This window comes from Erinaceus europaeus, chromosome 13 (assembly GCF_950295315.1).
Source record: "Erinaceus europaeus chromosome 13, mEriEur2.1, whole genome shotgun sequence".
Taxonomy (NCBI): domain Eukaryota; kingdom Metazoa; phylum Chordata; class Mammalia; order Eulipotyphla; family Erinaceidae; genus Erinaceus; species Erinaceus europaeus.
The window spans coordinates 3,968,801-3,988,036 of NC_080174.1; the positions used below are offsets into that span (position 1 = coordinate 3,968,801).

At 57.0% G+C, this 19,236-nt stretch overlaps 1 protein-coding gene across 20 annotated transcripts in view; it reads left to right on the top strand.

Moving 5' to 3' along the window:
* Positions 1–19,236, top strand: part of AFDN (afadin, adherens junction formation factor) — a 97,207-nt gene that overhangs the window by 18,470 nt on the left and 59,501 nt on the right. For 10 of the 20 annotated variants that reach the window (XM_060205165.1, XM_060205152.1, XM_060205156.1 and 7 more), the window contains exons 2-5: positions 5,919–6,114; positions 10,043–10,158; positions 14,492–14,655; positions 16,180–16,340. In XM_060205165.1, coding sequence (XP_060061148.1) covers positions 5,919–6,114; positions 10,043–10,158; positions 14,492–14,655; positions 16,180–16,340 — 637 coding nt within the window. The remainder of the gene's footprint in view (positions 1–5,918; positions 6,115–10,042; positions 10,159–14,491; positions 14,656–16,179; positions 16,341–19,236) is intronic. The other 10 variants (XM_060205153.1, XM_060205166.1, XM_060205167.1 and 7 more) reach the window with 3 other exon arrangements.

The window sequence follows — 19,236 nt, forward strand, 5'->3', positions numbered from 1 at the left end:
ATTGGAGAATGGCAGACGGGAAGTGACACTCGCCAAGTTCCTTATTTGTGGCTGACACTTCTGTAGACCACAAATCACTTAGTGACCACAAACCCCCGAGGAATAAATAGCCCCCCCCACACACACACACACACACTTGGTAGACAGGAAGCAGAGGGCTCGGGGGTCTTGCCAGGGCTGCCTGAGGGGTTCAGAGTGTTGGCTTTTAGGGTGGAGGGTAGACAGCATAATGGTTATGCAAACAGACTCTCATGCCTGAGGCTCCAAAGTGTCAGGTTCAATCCCCCAGCACCACCAGAAGCCAGAGCTGAGCAGTGCGCTGGTAAACAAACAAACAAAAACAAACCAAAAACCAAAGCAAACCTGAGGCTCCAGAGTGTTGGCTTTTAGCTCGGCCTTTCGTGAGCCCCTCGCCCCTTGCCCCTCTCTCCAGTCGGCTGCTGGGCGTGGGGCCGGCCTCTAGTGCCAGGTGCTCTCTGCTCATGTGAGTGCAGGCCCTGGAGACTCCGGGGCGGTAGAGTTTTTATGAAGACAGGTTTATTTTACATTTTATTTTTTGCCTCCAGGGTTACTGCAGGGGCTCGGTGCCTGCACTATGAATCCACTGCTCCTGGAGGCCACTTTTCCCATTTTGTCACCCTTGTTGTTATTTTTATTGTTGCCATTGCTGTTGTGGTTGTTGGATAGGACAGAGAGAAATGGAGAGAGGAGGGGAAGACAGAGAGGGAGCGAAAGACAGACACCTGCAGACCTGCTTCACTCACTGCCTGTGAAGCGACCCTCCCTGCAAGTGGAGAGCCGGGGGCTCAAACAGGGATCCTTATGCCGGTCCCTGCATTTCACACCATGTGCGCTTAACCCACTGCACTACTGCCCGGCTCCTGGTCCACATTTTTAATGAGAAAACTTTTCAGGTAAAACACACTTGTATTCCTCTCCCAGACTCTAGACTTTCCCCAGATGAGTCATTCTTCATTTTCACTTGGTCTTAGTGGGGCCAGCTGAAAGTCAGTCTGTTTCTTCTCTATTTCTGTAGGCATTTAAAAAAAAAGGGGGGGGGGGAGTTGGGCCGTAGCGCAGCAGGTTAAGCGCATGTGGTGCAAAGCGCAAGGACCGGCATCAGGATCCCGGTTCAAGCCCCCGGCTCCCCACCTGCAGGGGAGTCACTTCACAGGCGGTGAAGCAGGTCTGCAAGTGTCTGTCTTTCTCTCCCCCTCTCTGTCTTCCCCTCCTCTCTCCATTTCTCTCTGTCCTATCCAACAATGACGGCATCAATAACAATAATAACTACAACAATAAAACAGCAAGGGCAACAAAAGGGAATAAATAAATAAATATAAAAAAAGTAACAGTGCATCATTATCTTCTATCCTTGAGTTGCCCCCTCTTCAAAGTGTGGCGGTGGTCTCTCCGTCGGGCTTCCCTTGGGCTTTTGCCTGCGTGACTTGACCTCCCCAGGTCAAGTATTTTCTTTCCCTTTTAAGATAGAGGCTGAGGCAGAGAGCGTGAGCGAGAGAGGTCACAGCTGCTGCACTGCTTGCGGGGCCTCTGCTGTGTGGGTGCCCCCCGGAGGGGCCGGGGGCTTGAAAAGGAGCTTCCTCAGCTAGTGAGAAGCAGGACAGACAGAGGGAGAGAGGGAGAGACAGCACGACCTGGCCGTGCCCACCACCTTGCTCTCGCCCCTGACCCCAGGTGCACCGGCCAGGTGAGCTCTCCCGCTGGCCCCCGCAACGGGCTTCCGCTGGCCCCCGCAACGGGCTTCCGTAGGCGGTGGAGTCAGGGTGTGGGCAGTGTCCCGCCCGCCGCCTGCCCCTCTGCTCCGGCCCAGCCCGCCTGGAGTTGCCGAGCGGTGCTGACTTCGCCTTCCTGGAGGAAGTGTCTGGCCTGCTCGGGCCCTCCCCCGGGTGTTGGCTCGCTGCCTGAGGTGAGGCCGAGCTGAGGCAGGGCCCGTCCTGGCAGCCTATGCCCCCTTGTCCCTGGGCAGGCCGGGCAGGGGCTGGGGCCACTCTGGCACTTGTCCCACCAGGTCTGCCCCGCCTCTTACCTCAAGGCCCTGTCACTGTTTCTTTGTGGTAAAATCTACTAACAGTTTAATTGCTTTATGGTAACTATGTTTTAAAAAAAATATTTTTGTTTATTTAATATTGGATACAAATAGAGAAATTGAGAGGGGGAGGGGGACAGACAGATGCCTGCAGCCCTGCTTCACCGCCTGTGAAGTGACTCCCCTGCAGGTGGGGAGCCCGGGCCTCGAACCAGGATCCTTACGCCGGTCCTTGCGTCTCACGTCACGGTCGGTAGCCGTGAAGCCCGGCTCTGCCAGGGAGTTTGGCAGTGTCTTGCCTGCATCGTGTTCTGCTTAGGGGCCGGATTACGGGGTGGTCGGGGGAGTGGCGACTTTCTTTTCTGTTTTTCTGTGTAAAAATGCGTCCCGACTGCTCCAGCAGCCCAGTGGGAACCGCTGCTGAGTTGAACTCCGGGGCAGTTGCTTAACAGATGGGCAGGAAGCTGGAGGGACGTCCAGGTGACTCAGGAACGTGGCGCCGGCTGTCCCTCCAGGGTCCCCGCGGCACAGGCGGTGGGAGCACGCCGGGGGTCCTGTGATGGACTCTGGAAACTGGGTCAGATGAGGAGAGCACAGACGTGTCGAGGAGAGACGTGTGTCTCGGGAAGCGGCGAGGCAGCGAGAGCCTTGGACGCTCGGCGCGGGGCCCGAGTTCAAACCCCAGCATCGGTGTGGGGCCAGTGCTGCTCTGTCCCCCACTGGATACTGAACAGAGAAGTGGACGAAATACAGACCGAGTGAGGAGCACGTCCAGGGCTGAGAGCAGGAGCGGGCTGCGGGACGGATGCCGTTCCCGAGAGGAAGCGGCGGCCAGCCCTGCGGGGCCCTGCCGGCGGGGACTGAGCCCGTGCCCTCACTGCCGCCGGGTTCTTGCTGGGCTCAGCGTCAGCACGACGCATCTGCTGCTTCTGGCAGCCAACCCCTCTTCTCTCTCTCATGCATACATACGTACGTGCAAACATAAATAACTTAAAGGGAAAAGGAAGGGCAGCTGGGCTCACTGCTCTCCCAGAAGTCTCTCCAGAGCTTAGGTGCTGGGGCTCGCTCTGAGTTTCCCGAAAGGGGCCACCTGGAGGGTTGCCCAGCTTCCTAGGCCAGAAAATGTCCCCCCGCTCCCAGTGGCTGTCAAAACCTGCTCAAGTGTAACTTCACAGGGCCGGGCTGCCTCTCTCTGGTGCCAAACCTGATGAAGAGACTCATGGCTAAAAATCAGGCACAGAGAGGTGGACTTGGGAAGGCGGGGCGGGGGCTCCCACCTGGCGTTAGATCGTTAGATCGGCTTCCTTCTCCCTCTTCCGCACAGACCAGGCACAGACTAGCGCAGGCAGCCGTGTCACCAGGTGTCACCAGGACGGAGGTGGCTCAGCTCAACCAGGCCCCTGGTGCGGGGCCGTCCTGCCTTTGCCTTCGGGCAGAATTTCTCATCACGGGATCTGCTCTCTCCGGTGCGGCAGCTGGAGCAGCAGGTGCTCGGGCCAGGCCTAGGCGCCGTACTGGGTCGGAACCTGGGCCTCCGCTCAGAGTGGGGCCGTGGTCTGTGAGCCGCGGTTATCAGGACGGGCCGGGCGCTGTGTCCAGAAGGCCTTGCGGTTCGGGAAGAGGGAGCAGAATGAGGGGCTGGTGCTGGAGACGCAGGGGAGCGAGAGGAGGGAGGCTGGCCGCCCTGACCACCACGGGACCGGCTGCTGGCGGCAGAGACGCCGTCTGGGGTGCTCTCTGGACCTGCAGGACTGTGTCTTGTGGAGTCTGAGATAATGAAAGGCCTGCGATTTTAAAGAGTATTCTTGAACCAGCAGGAAAAACAGTGATTATGCAAGTCAGATTCCCCAACCCCGCACTCGGGGAGGGGCCGCTGGCCGCCAGCTGCCCTGTCAACAGCGGGCCGGCCCCTTGCTCTGGACACCTGGCCTGCGAGTGTGCACGGGCTCAGCGGTTTCTGGCTGGAGGGCTTCACTCCCTCTGGGCGGCTTTTCAGGTGGAGGGAGAATGAGGGGAGGGGCGAGCACAGCACTCAAGTGTGGCCCGTGCCCCCAGGTCGGGGAGCTGAGCCTGGCCCGGGAGCTGTCTGGTCAGCTGGCGAAGCGGGTTTGTGCCACAGTAGCTCATGCCCGAGGCGTTGAGGTGCCAGGTTTAGCCAGCACCAACTGCAGTGTGCTGGGGGCTGGGGGCCCCTGAGCCCACCGGCTAGTGTCCCCAGGGGCTGTCTGCTGGTGTGGAGCTCCCCCAAGGTCGAGTCCCCACGGGAATAGGGAAAAAAGAAGGAAAGGAAGGAAGGAAGGAAGGAAGGAAGGAAGGAAGGAAGGAAGGAAGGAAGGAAGGAGCCAGCCAGGGTTTATGCTTGCCAGTGAAAGCGATTGCCAGGTGCTGTTCTCCTGGGAGCTGGAATGCAGCTCACCTGTTTGAAGTTAGAATTGTGTTGCTTCAGGCTCGGAAGTGGATTTCAGAAATCGCCATCGCCGAGCCTGGTGAGAAGACAGGGAAGCCAGCTTGGTCGGCCTGTTGGAGCTGCAGAGCAGATGGCCCTTGGGACTGGCGCACGAGCAGGTGTGGGCTGGTAGAACTTGAGGAGAGACCTAGCTCCTCCTTCAGCTCTGTGGGCTTCATCTCGACTGTAGTGGCTTCACGACATGACCTTCCACGGCTCAGAAAATCGATTCCTGACAAACCTTAAAATGCCCTTGTTTCAGAGTGGGGAGTAGGAGTGCCCAAGGCCAGGCCAGGCCCCGCCTTTTCTATGTGACTGGAAGTCACAGTGGCCAGTCTTTCCCCTTCGCTTTGCATCTGACTCTCGCCGCCTGCCCGCCCGGGGTTCTGCCTGAGGCTGACAGCCGGCGGGTCACTCTAAGTGCTGCTTTCTCTGGAACTGCACAGAGCTGACCTGAAGGAAGAGGGTTCTTCTCCCCGAGGAAGCCTTTGCCTCTGGAGCTTTGACCAGCTCAGCGTCCCTGAGAGCTCTCTCAGCCTCGCCCGCCCTCGAAGCTGCTGGCTTCCTTCCTTCCCCAGAGCTCTTAGCCGCGGCCGCCACTGGCAGCTTGGGGGTCGCCGGGCTGTGGCTTTGTGTGAAGTGTATCAGGGACTCTGGGGAGTCAGGGCCACGGATTAAAAGAGGCTTCTGCTCTGGGAGAGATGAAGGGAGGACGTGCTTGCTGGCCATCTGCTTGTTGCTTGTTGCTTTTCAGCCTTTCAGAACAAGTGTCTTGCTTTCATATCATAATTGAGGAGATGGGGGCTCAGGGGCCAGGCGGTGGCGGTGGCGGTGATGCACCTGGCTGACTGCGCCGCCTGGACTCAGGCTCGACTCCGCTAGTCCTTACGGCGGGAAGTCAGCTGTGGAGGGACATTTTCATTGCGTTTGTTGGTTTGGCTGTGACTGTGGTCTGCACCAAGGAGGCATTCGCGTCCCTTCACCATGTGCTGGGCGATGGACTCACACCGCCGCCTCCAGAGCAGCCGTGGCCTGACCGGGCGGCCACGGGACCGTCCTGCGGACTCGGCACTGCAGGCCTCCTGGGCGGCGAGGCGTCCTGACCGCCAGCCCGGGGCAGGCTGAGTATTTCCTTCCCCATGTCCCATGCGGCCGGATGTCGCGTGTGGGGGTGCCGACCCTCTCGGGTTCTTTGTGCAAGCGAGCTTCAGCTATGAGGATCTCCCTCTCTCTCTCTCTCTCTCTCTCTCTCTCTCTCTCAGAGACCAGTCAGCAGATGGTCAAGAATTTCCCTCCCTCAGGTCTGTCAGTTCAACTGGAAGCTGAAGCTTGACGCGCACAGACCCCCACCCCCCTGTACTGTTAGAAGACCCGGATCTTTCGAGGCCCTCGCTTCTCTGAAGATGCGTCGTCTTGTTTTCTTTTTAGGATCTGGAGTTCCACGGGGTGATGAGGTTCTATTTTCAAGATAAAGCTGCCGGCAACTTTGCCACGAAGTGCATCCGGGTCTCCAGCACGGCCACCACGCAGGACGTCATCGAGACGCTGGCGGAGAAGTTCCGCCCCGACATGCGCATGCTGTCCTCCCCCAAGTACTCGCTGTACGAGGTGCACGTCAGCGGAGGTCAGTGCGCGCAGATGCGGCTGGGGTGGGCGCCCCTCTCTGCGGGTGCCGTGCGGGTGCGGGTGCGGGGCTGCCCCACCTGCTGGTTGGGGGCAGGAGACAGACGCCGGCTCGGCTGCTAGTGCGTCGTCATGGCGGGGCGAGCACGGCCGTCGGCGGCAGCACAGTGCCGGTCCGGAGTGCAGGGAGCAGCGTGGCGCAGCTGGTGCAGTGCAGGGAGCAGCTCAGTGCGGCTGGTGCAGTGCTGGGAGCAGCTCGGTGCAGCTGGTGCAGTGCTGGGAGCAGCTCAGTGCAGCTAGTGCAGTGCAGGGAGCAGCTCAGTGCGGCTGGTGCAGTGCTGGGAGCAGCTCGGTGCAGTGCTGGGAGCAGCTCAGTGCAGCTGGTGCAGTGCAGGGGGGCAGCGCGGCGCAGCTGGTGCAGTGCAGGGAGCAGCTCGCTCGGTGCAGCTGGTGCAGTGCTGGGAGCAGCTCAGTGCAGCTAGTGCAGTGCAGGGAGCAGCTCAATGCAGCTAGTGCAGTGCAGGGAGCAGCGCAGCTGGTGCAGTGCTGGGAGCAGCTCAGTGCAGCTGGTGCAGTGCTGGGAGCAGCTCAGTGCGGCTAGTGCAGTGCAGGGAGCAGCGCAGCTGGTGCAGTGCTGGGAGCAGCGCAGTGCAGCTGGTGCAGTGCAGGGAGCAGCGCGGCGCAGCTGGTGCAGTGCTGGGAGCAGCTCAGTGCAGCTGGTGCAGTGCAGGGAGCCCCCACGGGGTTGGGTCCTAGTTCCTGTGGCCACTCACGCGGTGTGGTGCGAGTCGTCTGCCTTGCTGAGATAGTGCTGTGGAGTGAAATAGCACATTTTTATAACTCCTTGGGAGTAACTAGGGCATCCTGAGGAATCTCTCTCAGGTAGTAATTTCTCCTTGTCTTAGCACTTTAGATTTCTGAAAATACCTGTATCAAGTGGCCACTAAGTCGGACCAGTGAGAAGTGTAAGGCTCTGGAAGTATTTGCGAGCTTAGGGAGTGCTGCCCAGTGTGAGTGGGTTCAGGCCGCAGGCACTCCGCAGACACCCGCCTGAACACCTGGTACCCCCTACCGCCAGCCCTTTGAGCAGTTTGCTCTCTTTGAACTCTGTGAGATGCAAAGACAGGCTTGGCAGTGGAGGGCAGCCTCAACTGGGTGAATTTTCTGAGGTTGCTCTTTCCTTTTACCTCAGGGTCTTTGTAAGTAGCTTCAGAGAGGAAGAAAACACTTTATTCTAGCCCCTTTCCTGTCTGTCTGACCCACTGGGTCAAAGGAAGTCTTTTGAGCAACATGATAGCAGGTTGGAATTTGAGATCTAAGAATGGGATGATTTGGGTTTTATTTTGAAAAACTGAAAAACTTTTTTTATATTTATTTGTTTTCCCTTTTTTATTGTTGTTGTACTTATTGTTGCGGTTGTTGTTGTTGTCATTGTTGTTGGATAGGACAGAGAGAAATGGAGAGAGGAGGGGATAACGAGGGGAAGAGAAAGACAGACACCTGCAGACCTGCTTCACTGCCTGGGAAGCGACTCCCCTGCAGGTGGGGAGCCGGGGGCTCGAACTGGGATCCTTATGCTGGTCCTTGCACTTTGTGCCACGTGCACTTAACCCACTGTGCTACCGCCCGACTCCCTAAAAGAACTTTTAACTTTAATTTTTTATTAGATTCCCCCTTTATTTATTTATTTTTATTAGATAGGCTAGAGAGAAATTTAGAGGGAAAGAAGAGAGAGAGGAAGGGAGAGAGAGAGAGCTGTAGACCTGCTTCACCAATCATGAAGCTTCCTCACTTGAGGTGGGGAGCGGGGACTTGAATCTGGGTCCTTGCCAAGGCAACCTGTATCTGGCACCCGCCCTCCTTCCCGGACCCCCTCCAGTTGCCGGCAGACTACGAACCCTGCTGGCACTCTCTGTGACATCAGTTAGCGAGTTAAGTCATCTGCGACTTCAGCAAGACAGACAAACAGAAGCAAGCCAGTGTGAGCCCTCAGAGGCAGGAGGGCTGCGGTGAAGCAGCTGCTCACTCTCCGAGAGCCCTGCTCAGGCGGGGCTGGACTGAGCCTGGGACTGAGCCTGGGACTGCTGTGTCCCCAGCCCTCCGGCATACACTGGCGCTTGAAGGTCCTCAGCCTCCTTTTCCTAACGCAGACTCTCATTTCTCTGATGCATTGTGAGGGGATTCGATTTGGAGCCAAATCTTGCAGCAACAACACACTGATTTTTAAAAATCTCTCTTCATCTCCATTGCTTATCCCTCCTTACCCTGCCCTCTCTCTTAATATTTAACCTACTTAGGAGAGACATGGGGTTGGGGCAGATGATCACTGGTAGACATACTGCCGGGGATTGAACTGGGGACTTCAGGCTTAAGAGTCCAGTGCTGCATCCACTGCACCACCTGCCGGACTGCACACGTTGGTCATTTTGGCTTGTGGCAGGAATTTTAAATTTCTTGATCTCATCCCTAATAGATTGCTATGGCATTTTGCCGGTCCCTGTTCGATGCCAGGCTAGCTTCTCGAGTGGGAGACAGACGACCAGGGACTCATGGCTGAGCTGGGAACACAGTTCCAATCTTTATTGATGAGTGGGGATTCAGAGCAATCAATCTGATCCCCATTCATTAGAAAATCCTGTCCTTTATATCTCCTGAGGCGGAAGTGTCAGGAAGAGGAAGTACGTAGGATAGGGGGTGGGGAGAAGGGAAAAAGTGTGCAAACCAGTGGGGATTAAACGGTGGAAACAGGATGTGACTAGGAGAGGGGGAGGGGGCGCAGTGGAAAAAGAGCGCGAACCAGTGGGATTAAACCAGGGCGGGTCTCAAACAAAACAATGATTATGTAAATAGACCACAGCGCTAAGCAATGCAGGGGAACCTAACGTGATGATCAAAACAGAAGGGGTCTTAGAAGCAGAATTAGAAGCAGACCAACAGCATTTATCTCTTGGGTTTTCAGTTGAAAACTTAACAACACAGTGGACTCTGTACACTGTTTAGCTAACTAACGACCTGTGACTCAGGAGTCTTTAAATGAGTCCCACTGACCCGCCTTACAGCCGTTCCCCAGTGGGACTCCCTGCCTGCTCCCTCTGCCGGTGGGCTGGGGAGCCCTGTGCGGACGCGTCTTCCTCATCAGGATCTGTAGGCCCCAAGTCCAAGCAAGAAGCTGGCGGCCTCTAAGCTCAGCCTTTCATTCCAGCCAGGGCCGGGCTGCTGGCTTCCTGGTGGAGAGCGGAGAACTTAGAGATGGGTCTGGGGTGTGGAGGCAGGAAGAAGCATGGTGGTCTCTTCAGGGCACGGGAGGGTCCTTGCTGCTGCACTGTTAGCTGAGGAGAGTTCAGGAGCCCAGGGGCTTGTGTGTGCCTGTCACCGTGTGGCCTCTTTCCCGTAGTAGATGAGGTCATTTGATGGACAGAAACACGGTCACCGCAAAGTCCTATCTGTATCCCTCTAGTTTGTGAGTCTTTCTCACTTCCCCAGTTAGATCCCGAATGTCGGCAGGGAATTGCTGGCAGCCAGTGTCTGACGCTAGGTACACAGATCAGTAATGAACACCCTCCCCCCCACCCCCCGATTTAACATTGCAAATTCCAGTACCGTCTGTCAGTACTGAGACAGGACGGTGTCTTGTGTGGTGGCACCTCCCTCCCTCCATCGCTCTCTGAATGAGAGAGACCCCAGGTGTGAGTGAGCACATGCACGAGGCCCTGAGTGAGCAAAGCCACGTCAGTCCAGCAGTCGAGGTCGCCTGTGTGCCAGGCGGCTGGGGAGGAGGCTCGCCAGGAGAGAGCACAGGCCCGTCCTCTGCTCTCAGGCCAGAGCAGAACTGTGTCCTGGTGTCTGCCTGAAGGCTGCACAGCAGAATGTCTAGTAGCTGATGCCGCCAGGTAACCACGGCCTGCTTTTGTTTCCATTCCATGCTGAAGAAGAAAGAAGATTGGACACGGACGAGAAGCCCCTAGTCGTGCAGTTGAATTGGAACAAAGATGACCGTGAGGGCCGCTTTGTCCTGAAGAACGAGAACGACACAGTGGCCCCCAAGGTGGGCAGCCTTTCTGCCAGGAGCCAGCAGCACGCTCCTCGGGGGCTCGGCACCCCTCGGCTTCTGAGCTGCTCGGCATCCTCCCAGAAAGTCCCGTAGAAGGCCCTGCTTCTCCTCGCTTCGCCCTCTCCCCAGATAGTGCTGTGATCAGCTGAGTGCAGCCTCACCTCCCCCCATAAAGTCAAATAGCGTCTTAATGAGACTCAGAAGGGACAACCAAGCCTGGCTGGGCTGGCATTGGCCGAGGCCCCAGACACAACTAGAGATCCACTCCGAGCACTTCCGTTTCCGTGTAAGCCACGGCGACTGGGGCTCTTGGGGATGTTGTTGCCCTGTGATTCTGACGGTCTCGGGGGTGGTCGTCTGGGATTCAAGTGCAGTAGTCGGGAATGGCGGCAGTCTAAAAACTCCGCAGTTCTGCATGGAGTCAGGTGGTCTCTTAAACGAGAACTCCGTGCTCACAGGTGACAGCAAGCGAGACGGTGTCCCGTCTAATTATTTTCCCAGCAGACTGGGGAAAGGCTCCCGTGATGGGCCCAGGGCAGGACTAGTTGTCAGTTCGCTTGTGTGATGTCTGTCCTGCCTGTTGAAGAGCCTGGGGTGTGTGCAGTGCATTCTGGGCTTAAAAAAATTTTTTTTGTTGTTGTTTAGTTTTATTTATTAATGAGAAAGCTAGGAGGAGAGAGAGAGAACCAGGCATCACTCCGGTACTTGTGCTGCCGGGGATCGAACTCAGGACCTCCTGCCGGAGAGTCCAGTGTTCCATGCACTGAGCCGCCTTCCGGACCAGCATCTTGGGCCTCGTTTGCCCTGTGCACTAGGGACTGGTGGGCTTTCAGCAGACACACTTGTTCTTCATGTCAGAGTGAATGTCAGCGTTTTTTCTGTGGCCCGAGTTTTTTCCATACAGCACCGTCCCGGCCGAGGTCCCCCGTGGGTGAGGACATGTGCCCACCGGGTCTGACCAGGTCGGAGCAGTGGGCGGGGCTGAGTGCCTGCACAGTGCAGGAGGCTGGATTCTTGCCTAGTCTGGCCAGCATCCTTATTTCCTCAGTTCCTTATCAGTCCACTTGCTAAACTCTGCATAAAAAGTAAATTGTGTCATTTGCACGCAGGGTATGCTCTAAATTAAGAACTAGAAAATTAAAAAGGCACAAGGAATGCTCTCTTCGGCTTAAGTGGTAAAACCTGGGACTATCCAGAGGTTAGATGGCTCCAGCATAGGAGGACGCCCGCAGTGTGGGCAGCATGTAGGAGAGCACAGAGGCCAGGTGGACGTCCACAGTGTGTGCAGAGTGTAGGAGAGCACACAGCCAGGAGGACGCCCACAGTGTGTGCAGAGTGTAGGAGAGCACACAGCCAGGATGCCCACAGTGTGTGCAGAGTGTAGGAGAGCACACAGCCAGGAGGACGCCCACAGTGTGTGCAGAGTGTAGGAGAGCACACAGCCAGGAGGACGCCCACAGTGTGTGCAGAGTGTAGGAGAGCACACAGCCAGGAGGACGCCCACAGTGTGTGCAGAGTGTAGGAGAGCACACAGCCAGGAGGACGCCCACAGTGTGTGCAGAGTGTAGGAGAGCACACAGCCAGGAGGACGCCCACAGTGTGTGCAGAGTGTAAGAGAGCACACAGCCAGGATGCCCACAGTGTGTGCAGAGTGTAGGAGAGCACACAGCCAGGAGGACGTCCACAGTGTGTGCAGAGTGTAGGAGAGCACACAGCCAGGAGGACGCCCACAGTGTGTGCAGAGTGTAGGAGAGCACACAGCCAGGAGGACGCCCACAGTGTGTGCAGAGTGTAGGAGAGCACACAGCCAGGAGGACGCCCACAGTGTGTGCAGAGTGTAGGAGAGCACACAGCCAGGAGGACGCCCACAGTGTGTGCAGAGTGTAGGAGAGCACACAGGCCAGGAGGACGCCCACAGTGTGTGCAGAGTGTAGGAGAGCACACAGGCCAGGAGGACGCCCACAGTGTGTGCAGAGTGTAGGAGAGCACACAGCCAGGAGGACGCCCACAGTGTGTGCAGAGTGTAGGAGAGCACACAGCCAGGAGGACGCCCACAGTGTGTGCAGAGTGTAGGAGAGCACACAGGCCAGGAGGACGCCCACAGTGTGTGCAGAGTGTAGGAGAGCACACAGGCCAGGAGGACGCCCACAGTGTGTGCAGAGTGTAGGAGAGCACACAGCCAGGAGGACGCCCACAGTGTGTGCAGAGTGTAGGAGAGCACACAGCCAGGAGGACGCCCACAGTGTGTGCAGAGTGTAGGAGAGCACACAGGCCAGGAGGACGCCCACAGTGTGTGCAGAGTGTAGGAGAGCACACAGGCCAGGAGGACGCCCACAGTGTGTGCAGAGTGTAGGAGAGCACACAGCCAGGAGGACGCCCACAGTGTGTGCAGAGTGTAGGAGAGCACACAGCCAGGAGGACGCCCACAGTGTGTGCAGAGTGTAGGAGAGCACACAGCCAGGAGGACGCCCACAGTGTGTGCAGAGTGTAGGAGAGCACACAGCCAGGAGGACGCCCACAGTGTGTGCAGAGTGTAGGAGAGCACACAGCCAGGAGGACGCCCACAGTGTGTGCAGAGTGTAGGAGAGCACACAGCCAGGAGGACGCCCACAGTGTGTGCAGAGTGTAGGAGAGCACACAGCCAGGACGCCCACAGTGTGTGCAGAGTGTAGGAGAGCACACAGCCAGGAGGACGTCCACAGTGTGTGCAGAGTGTAGGAGAGCACACAGCCAGGAGGACGCCCACAGTGTGTGCAGAGTGTAGGAGAGCACACAGCCAGGAGGACGTCCACAGTGTGTGCAGAGTGTAGGAGAGCACACAGCCAGGAGGACGCCCACAGTGTGTGCAGAGTGTAGGAGAGCACACAGCCAGGAGGACGCCCACAGTGTGTACAGAGTGTAGGAGAGCACACAGCCAGGAGGACGTCCACAGTGTGTGCAGAGTGTAGGAGAGCACACAGCCAGGAGGACGCCCACAGTGTGTGCAGAGTGTAGGAGAGCACACAGCCAGGACGCCCACAGTGTGTGCAGAGTGTAGGAGAGCACACAGCCAGGAGGACGCCCACAGTGTGTGCAGAGTGTAGGAGAGCACACAGCCAGGAGGACGTCCACAGTGTGTGCAGAGTGTAGGAGAGCACACAGCCAGGAGGACGCCCACAGTGTGTGCAGAGTGTAGGAGAGCACACAGCCAGGAGGACGCCCACAGTGTGTGCAGAGTGTAGGAGAGCACACAGCCAGGAGGACGCCCACAGTGTGTGCAGAGTGTAGGAGAGCACACAGCCAGGAGGACGCCCACAGTGTGTGCAGAGTGTAGGAGAGCACACAGCCAGGAGGACGTCCACAGTGTGTGCAGAGTGTAGGAGAGCACACAGCCAGGACGCCCACAGTGTGTGCAGAGTGTAGGAGAGCACACAGCCAGGACGCCCACAGTGTGTGCAGAGTGTAGGAGAGCACACAGCCAGGACGCCCACAGTGTGTGCAGAGTGTAGGAGAGCACACAGCCAGGAGGACGCCCACAGTGTGTGCAGAGTGTAGGAGAGCACACAGCCAGGAGGACGCCCACAGTGTGTGCAGAGTGTAGGAGAGCACACAGCCAGGAGGACGCCCACAGTGTGTGCAGAGTGTAGGAGAGCACACAGGCCGGGAACCACGACAATAATAACTACTAGGCTTTAAAAAATGTGTCTTGTTTATTTATTTTGGTAGCGACAGAGAAGTGGAGAGAGAAGGGAGAGGTAGAATCCGCAGAGCATTACCTCAGCTGTGAAGCATCCTGCCTACAGGTGGTACACAGCGCTTGAACCTGCGTCCTGGTGCACTGTAATGTGTGCTCCCAACCAGGTGCGCCTCCACCCGGCCCCATGGTTATGATTCTTTTGAGGTTCAAACATCTCAAAGCAGATAAACAATCTCCAGGGACTTGAGAGGCACATCGTGTGCTGTGTGCAGCCGGAAGCGGGGGGGGGGGGGGAGGGGGGGCGGTGCTTTATGTCCACTGCCCGGCTCCCTCCTTCCTGGGCGGATTCCAGGGTTCTCCCGCCTGGCCTCAGGGACTACTCTCGGCTGCTTGCTGTCAGTACGCAGCAAGGTGCCGCTGACCAGCCGTGGAGGGCCCAGCCCTGGCATGTCTACGGCTGTAAGTTTGATGCCAGTGCTCACGTAGCTGCCAGCCCGCTCGGTGTCAGGACCCTTCCCCCACCCGCCTGTCTCCCTCTCCGTGGCTGTGTGTCTGGCTGTGTGTCTGGCTGAGCCTCCCTCTGTTGGGCTGTGCCTCTGCCTGCCGCGATCCTCTGTGGCAGCCAGCATGGTGATGATGTCATTTTACCAGAAGGCTCAGAGTAATGGACCTGAGAAGCAGGAGAAAGAAGGTGTCATCCAGAACTTCAAGAGAACTCTGTCAAAGAAGGAGAAGAAGGAGAAGAAGAGGCGGGAGAAAGAAGTGCTGAGACAGCCTTCTGACAAGGAGGACAGACCCATCCCAGGGGAAGACGTGTAAGTGAGCCCGCCACCCTTGTTTCTGGCGTCCTTGTTCCCGCAGACCTCGTGACCCACGGGCTGCTCGTCAGGGCCAGTCTGTCTGCCTGTCCCTTGGCCTCGCTTGAGGGGAGCCGAAGAAAGGGGAGGCCTGGGTCTGGCTGAGCGGCCCTGGGCGCAGCCGCCGGTGTTCCCTCCGCCTGCGCCCACGCTGGGTGTGCACCCTCTGGGTGCTGCCTCCCCGTGCCCAGCCAGTTGCCTGCGCGCAGGGGAGCCTCTTCGGGCCGAGTCCGGGTGGCACTGCTCCTGGCGCTGCGGCGACACGTGTTCTGCGTATCTGCTCCTCACTAGGGTCGGACCCGGCACCTTGTATGCAGGGCACATGCTGTCCCGCTGAGCGCCTGCCCCGGTGCGGCTGCCCTGGCCCTGAGAATCAGGGTCTGCAGGCCTCCAGACAGGGAGGGGGTGCCTGTCACACCTGCGCCCAAGGACACCAGCTTGCTTTCCCCACAGACGTCAAATCTGTAGAATTTTAAGCAAAAATAGAGCCGCAGACCTTTGAAACCGGAGCTGTGACATGCCGTTGGTCCCCTACAGTTCTAGACAAAGCACAGAACACGCCGATGTGGCTTACTGTGCAGTGTTCCCCGCTGGCCGGTAACTGTGCCCTCTCGTGCACTGGCAGGTGGCTGCTCAGTGTCTGGAGAGCCCGTGTCACCCCCGCCACACGGCCACGGTCCCGCCCCACGGTGCTTTCCTTAGTCACGGTGGAGTGTGGCCGAGGGGCCGCCAAGCCCAGGGCCCCACTGCCCCGCACTCTCCTCAGCCCCAAGGACGCGCAGGTGTGGCAGGACGCACCCCAGGGGTGGTGGGAGCAGCTTCCTTTAAAAGAGGGTCTCCAGGGAGTGGGTGGGAGCACAGCGGGTTAAGCGCACATGGCGCCATGTGCAAGGACCCCAGTTCAAGCCCCCGGCTCCCCACCTGCAGGGGGGTCGCTTCACAGGCGGTGAAGCAGGTCTGCAGGTGTCTGTCTTTCTCTCCCCCTCTCTGTCTTCCCCTCCTCTCTCCATTTCTCTCTGTCCTGTCCCCAACAACGATGACATCAATAACAACAATAACTACAACAACAATAAAAAGAAAAGGGTCTCCAGCAAAGTGTGCAAGGGCAGATATGGCTGTGGCCACAGAATTGTGCCCTTGGGACTCTCCTTGGCTTATTCTAACCCAAGCCTTTGCCTCCTGGGGTTGAAAAGCTGTTGCACTTGCTTGGCTCAGGGTAACACCAGTGGACATCACTGAAATATATAATTTATACACCCTTTACATTATTAATGAACACACTACACCATGTGAATTCAATATAAAACTTTAATTTTCTGCTTGACTCGGTGTGTTTGTGCAGAGAGTCGCCTCATTCTCTCACACGGCCACCAGCACCAGCATGGGTGCAGGGGTGACATCACGCCTGCTGCTCTGAGTCGCTGCGGTAGCCTCAGGACTGCTCCTGACAAAGCCACAAGCTCTGCTTTCCTCTCCCCACAGTGAGAACTCGCGGCTGGCGGCCGAGGTTTACAAGGACATGCCCGAGACCAGCTTCACCCGCACCATCTCCAACCCCGAGGTGGTCATGAAGAGACGGAGGCAGCAGAAACTGGAAAAAAGGATGCAGGAGTTCCGGAGCTCAGACGGCCGGCCAGACTCAGGTACAGTGTGGATGCTTGCTCTGCCGTAGAGAGCCTCAGTGACCCACTGCAGGGCACAGACCTGTGGGGTGAGGAGCCTCAGTGACCCACTGCAGGGCACAGACCTGTGGGGTGAGGAGCCTCAGTGACCCACTGCAGGGCACAGACCTGTGGGGTGAGGAGCCTCAGTGACCCACTGCAGGGCACAGACCTGTGGGGTGAGGAGCCTCAGTGACCCACTGCAGGGCACAGGCCAGGGGTGAGGAGCCTCAGTGACCCACTGCAGTGCACAGATCTGGGGTGAGGAGCCTCAGTGACCCACTGCAGGGCACAGGCCAGGGGTGAGGAGCCTCAGTGACCCACTGCAGTGCACAGATCTGGGGTGAGGAGCCTCAGTGATCCACTGCCGTGTGCAGGCCTGGGGTGGAGGGAGCCTCAGTGACCCACTGCAGGGCACAGACCTGTGGGGTGAGGAGCTTCAGTGACCCACTGCAGTGCACAGGTCTGGGGTGAGGAGCCTCAGTGACCCACTGCAGGGCACAGACCTGTGGGGTGAGGAGCTTCAGTGACCCACTGCAGTGCACAGATCTGGGGTGAGGAGCCTCAGTGACCCACTGCAGGGCACAGGCCAGGGGTGAGGAGCCTCAGTAACCCATACAGTGCCCAGATCCGGGGGAGAGATTTAAGAGTTTTCAATAATTACCCGGATTTAAAGCGACTCAGCTTGTCTGCATCACTGGCACTTGTCCCTCCTGACGGCTGCACGGTCACTTGGAGCAAGTGGTGACCTCTTCCGCCTGGCACCTGCACCTGGGCCTCGGCCATGACCTCTGACCTGTCATGGGAGCCCTGGTGGGGCGGGTGCCGGCCTGGGCTTGTGCCTGCTTCCTGCCTGTCCTGCTTCTCAGCCCGCCTCCATAGTCTTACGTCAAGACAGCGCGGTTGCTTTCTTTCCCCTCTAACGCGCAGTAATGAAATAAAACCGCGCTGCTGCCAGAGCGGGTCACTGTGGGGCTCGTCTCACAGGAGCCCACTGCTCCCGGGGGCAGCTTTCTCTTCCCTTTTTTTCTTTCCTTACAGAGACAGAAGTAGACGGGGAGGGACACCTGCAGGCCTGCTGCGCCTCTTGTGAAGCTTCCCCCTGCATGTGGGGACCTGGGACTTGAACCTGGGTCCTGCAGCGTGGAAGCACTGCTTTCCCTGGGGTCCCACCGCCTGGCCTCTGACTTCCTGGGAATTTTCTGGCAGTGGCGCCTCACACTCACATAGTTGATCCTGCCTGGAGGTCATGTGTCCACATTGATTTCTAGTTTTTATTTTGCTTTTGATTTTTTTGTTTTCTTTCCCTAAAATCTCATGTCATTGAAATAAGGTTTCCTCAGAAATGCCTAGCTGTTGCTCCTGTCAGCCCCTCAGTTAGTCACACTGATGGCTCTTTTCCTGCCCACTGTCCACAGGACAGGAGACCCGGACATTTCTGAGGGAGTTAGTGACTCAGTGGGACTTCACAGGACCTTGCTGTCTGGGCTCGAGGTTGGCTCAGGCTTTGCAGCTCTTTGATATCAGCCTCCTCCTCCCCTCCCGCCCTCCCCTTCTTCTCTTCCTCCCCCTCCTGAGTAGAGTTATTGCTAGGCTCCGTGACTGCATGGTGACTCCACTGTTCCCGGCGACTGTTTCTTTTCTTTATTTCTTTTTCCAGAGTGCTGCTCAGTTCTAGCTCATGAAGGTATGGGGAGTTGAACCTGGGACTTTGCAGCCTCAGGCATGAGAATCTCTTTACAGAAGCATTATGCTATCTTATCCTCCTCACTACCATTTTTTTTTTTTAAATAAAACAATTTTTAAAAATATTTTATATATTTATTTAATTTCTTTATTGAGGAATTAATATTATATATCAGCAGTAAATACAATAGCGGTAAATACAAATGCATAACATTTCCCAGTTTCCCATGTAACAATACAACCCCCACTAGGTCCTCTGTCAGCCTTTTGGATCTGTATTCTCTCCTCACAAACCCCAGAGTCTTTTACTTTGATGCAATACACCAAATTCCAGTTCAGGTTCTACTTGTGTTTTCTCTCCTGATCTTGTTTTTCAACTTCTGCCTGAGAGTGAGGTCATCCCATACTCATCTGCCAGTCCCTGTTCGAGCGCCATATGCCGGTCTAGCTTCGCGGGCGGGAGAGAGGCGACCAGGGACGCATGGCAGGGCTGGACGCAGTTCAGTCTTTATTGATGAGGGATGCAGTGCAAGCTCGCTGATCTAACCTCTCTTCATTAGAAAGCCCTGTCCTTCATATCTCCTGAGGCCGAAGTGTCAGGTCGGAAGAGGAAGTACGTAGGACAGGGGGTGGGGAGAAGGAAAAATGCGCGAACCAGTGGGGATTAAACCGTGGGAAACAGGCTGTGACTAGGAGACGGGGCGGAGCGAAAAGAGCTCAGACCAGTGGGGATTAAACCAGTGCAGGCCTCAAACAAATGATGTAAACAGACCAGAGCGTTAAGCAGCACAACAGAAGGGGTCTTAGAAGCAGACCGACACTCATCCTTCTGTTTCTGACTTATCGCACTCAACATGACTTTCTCAAGCTCCATCCAAGATGGGCTGAAAACGGTGAAGTCACCATTTTTTACAGCTGAGTAGTATTCCATTGTGTATCTAGACCACAACTTGCTCAGCCACTCATCTGTTGTTGGACACCTGGGCTGCTTCCAGGTTTAGGCTGTTACACATTGTGCTGCTATGAACATATGTGTACACAGATCTTTTTGGATGGGTGTGTTGGGTTCCTTAGGATCTATCCCCAGGAGAGGAACTGCAGGGTCACAGGGCAGGTCCCTGTATAGCCTCCTGAGAGTCTCCACAGAGGCTGGACCCATTGACATTCCCACCAGCAGTGCAGGAGGGTTTTG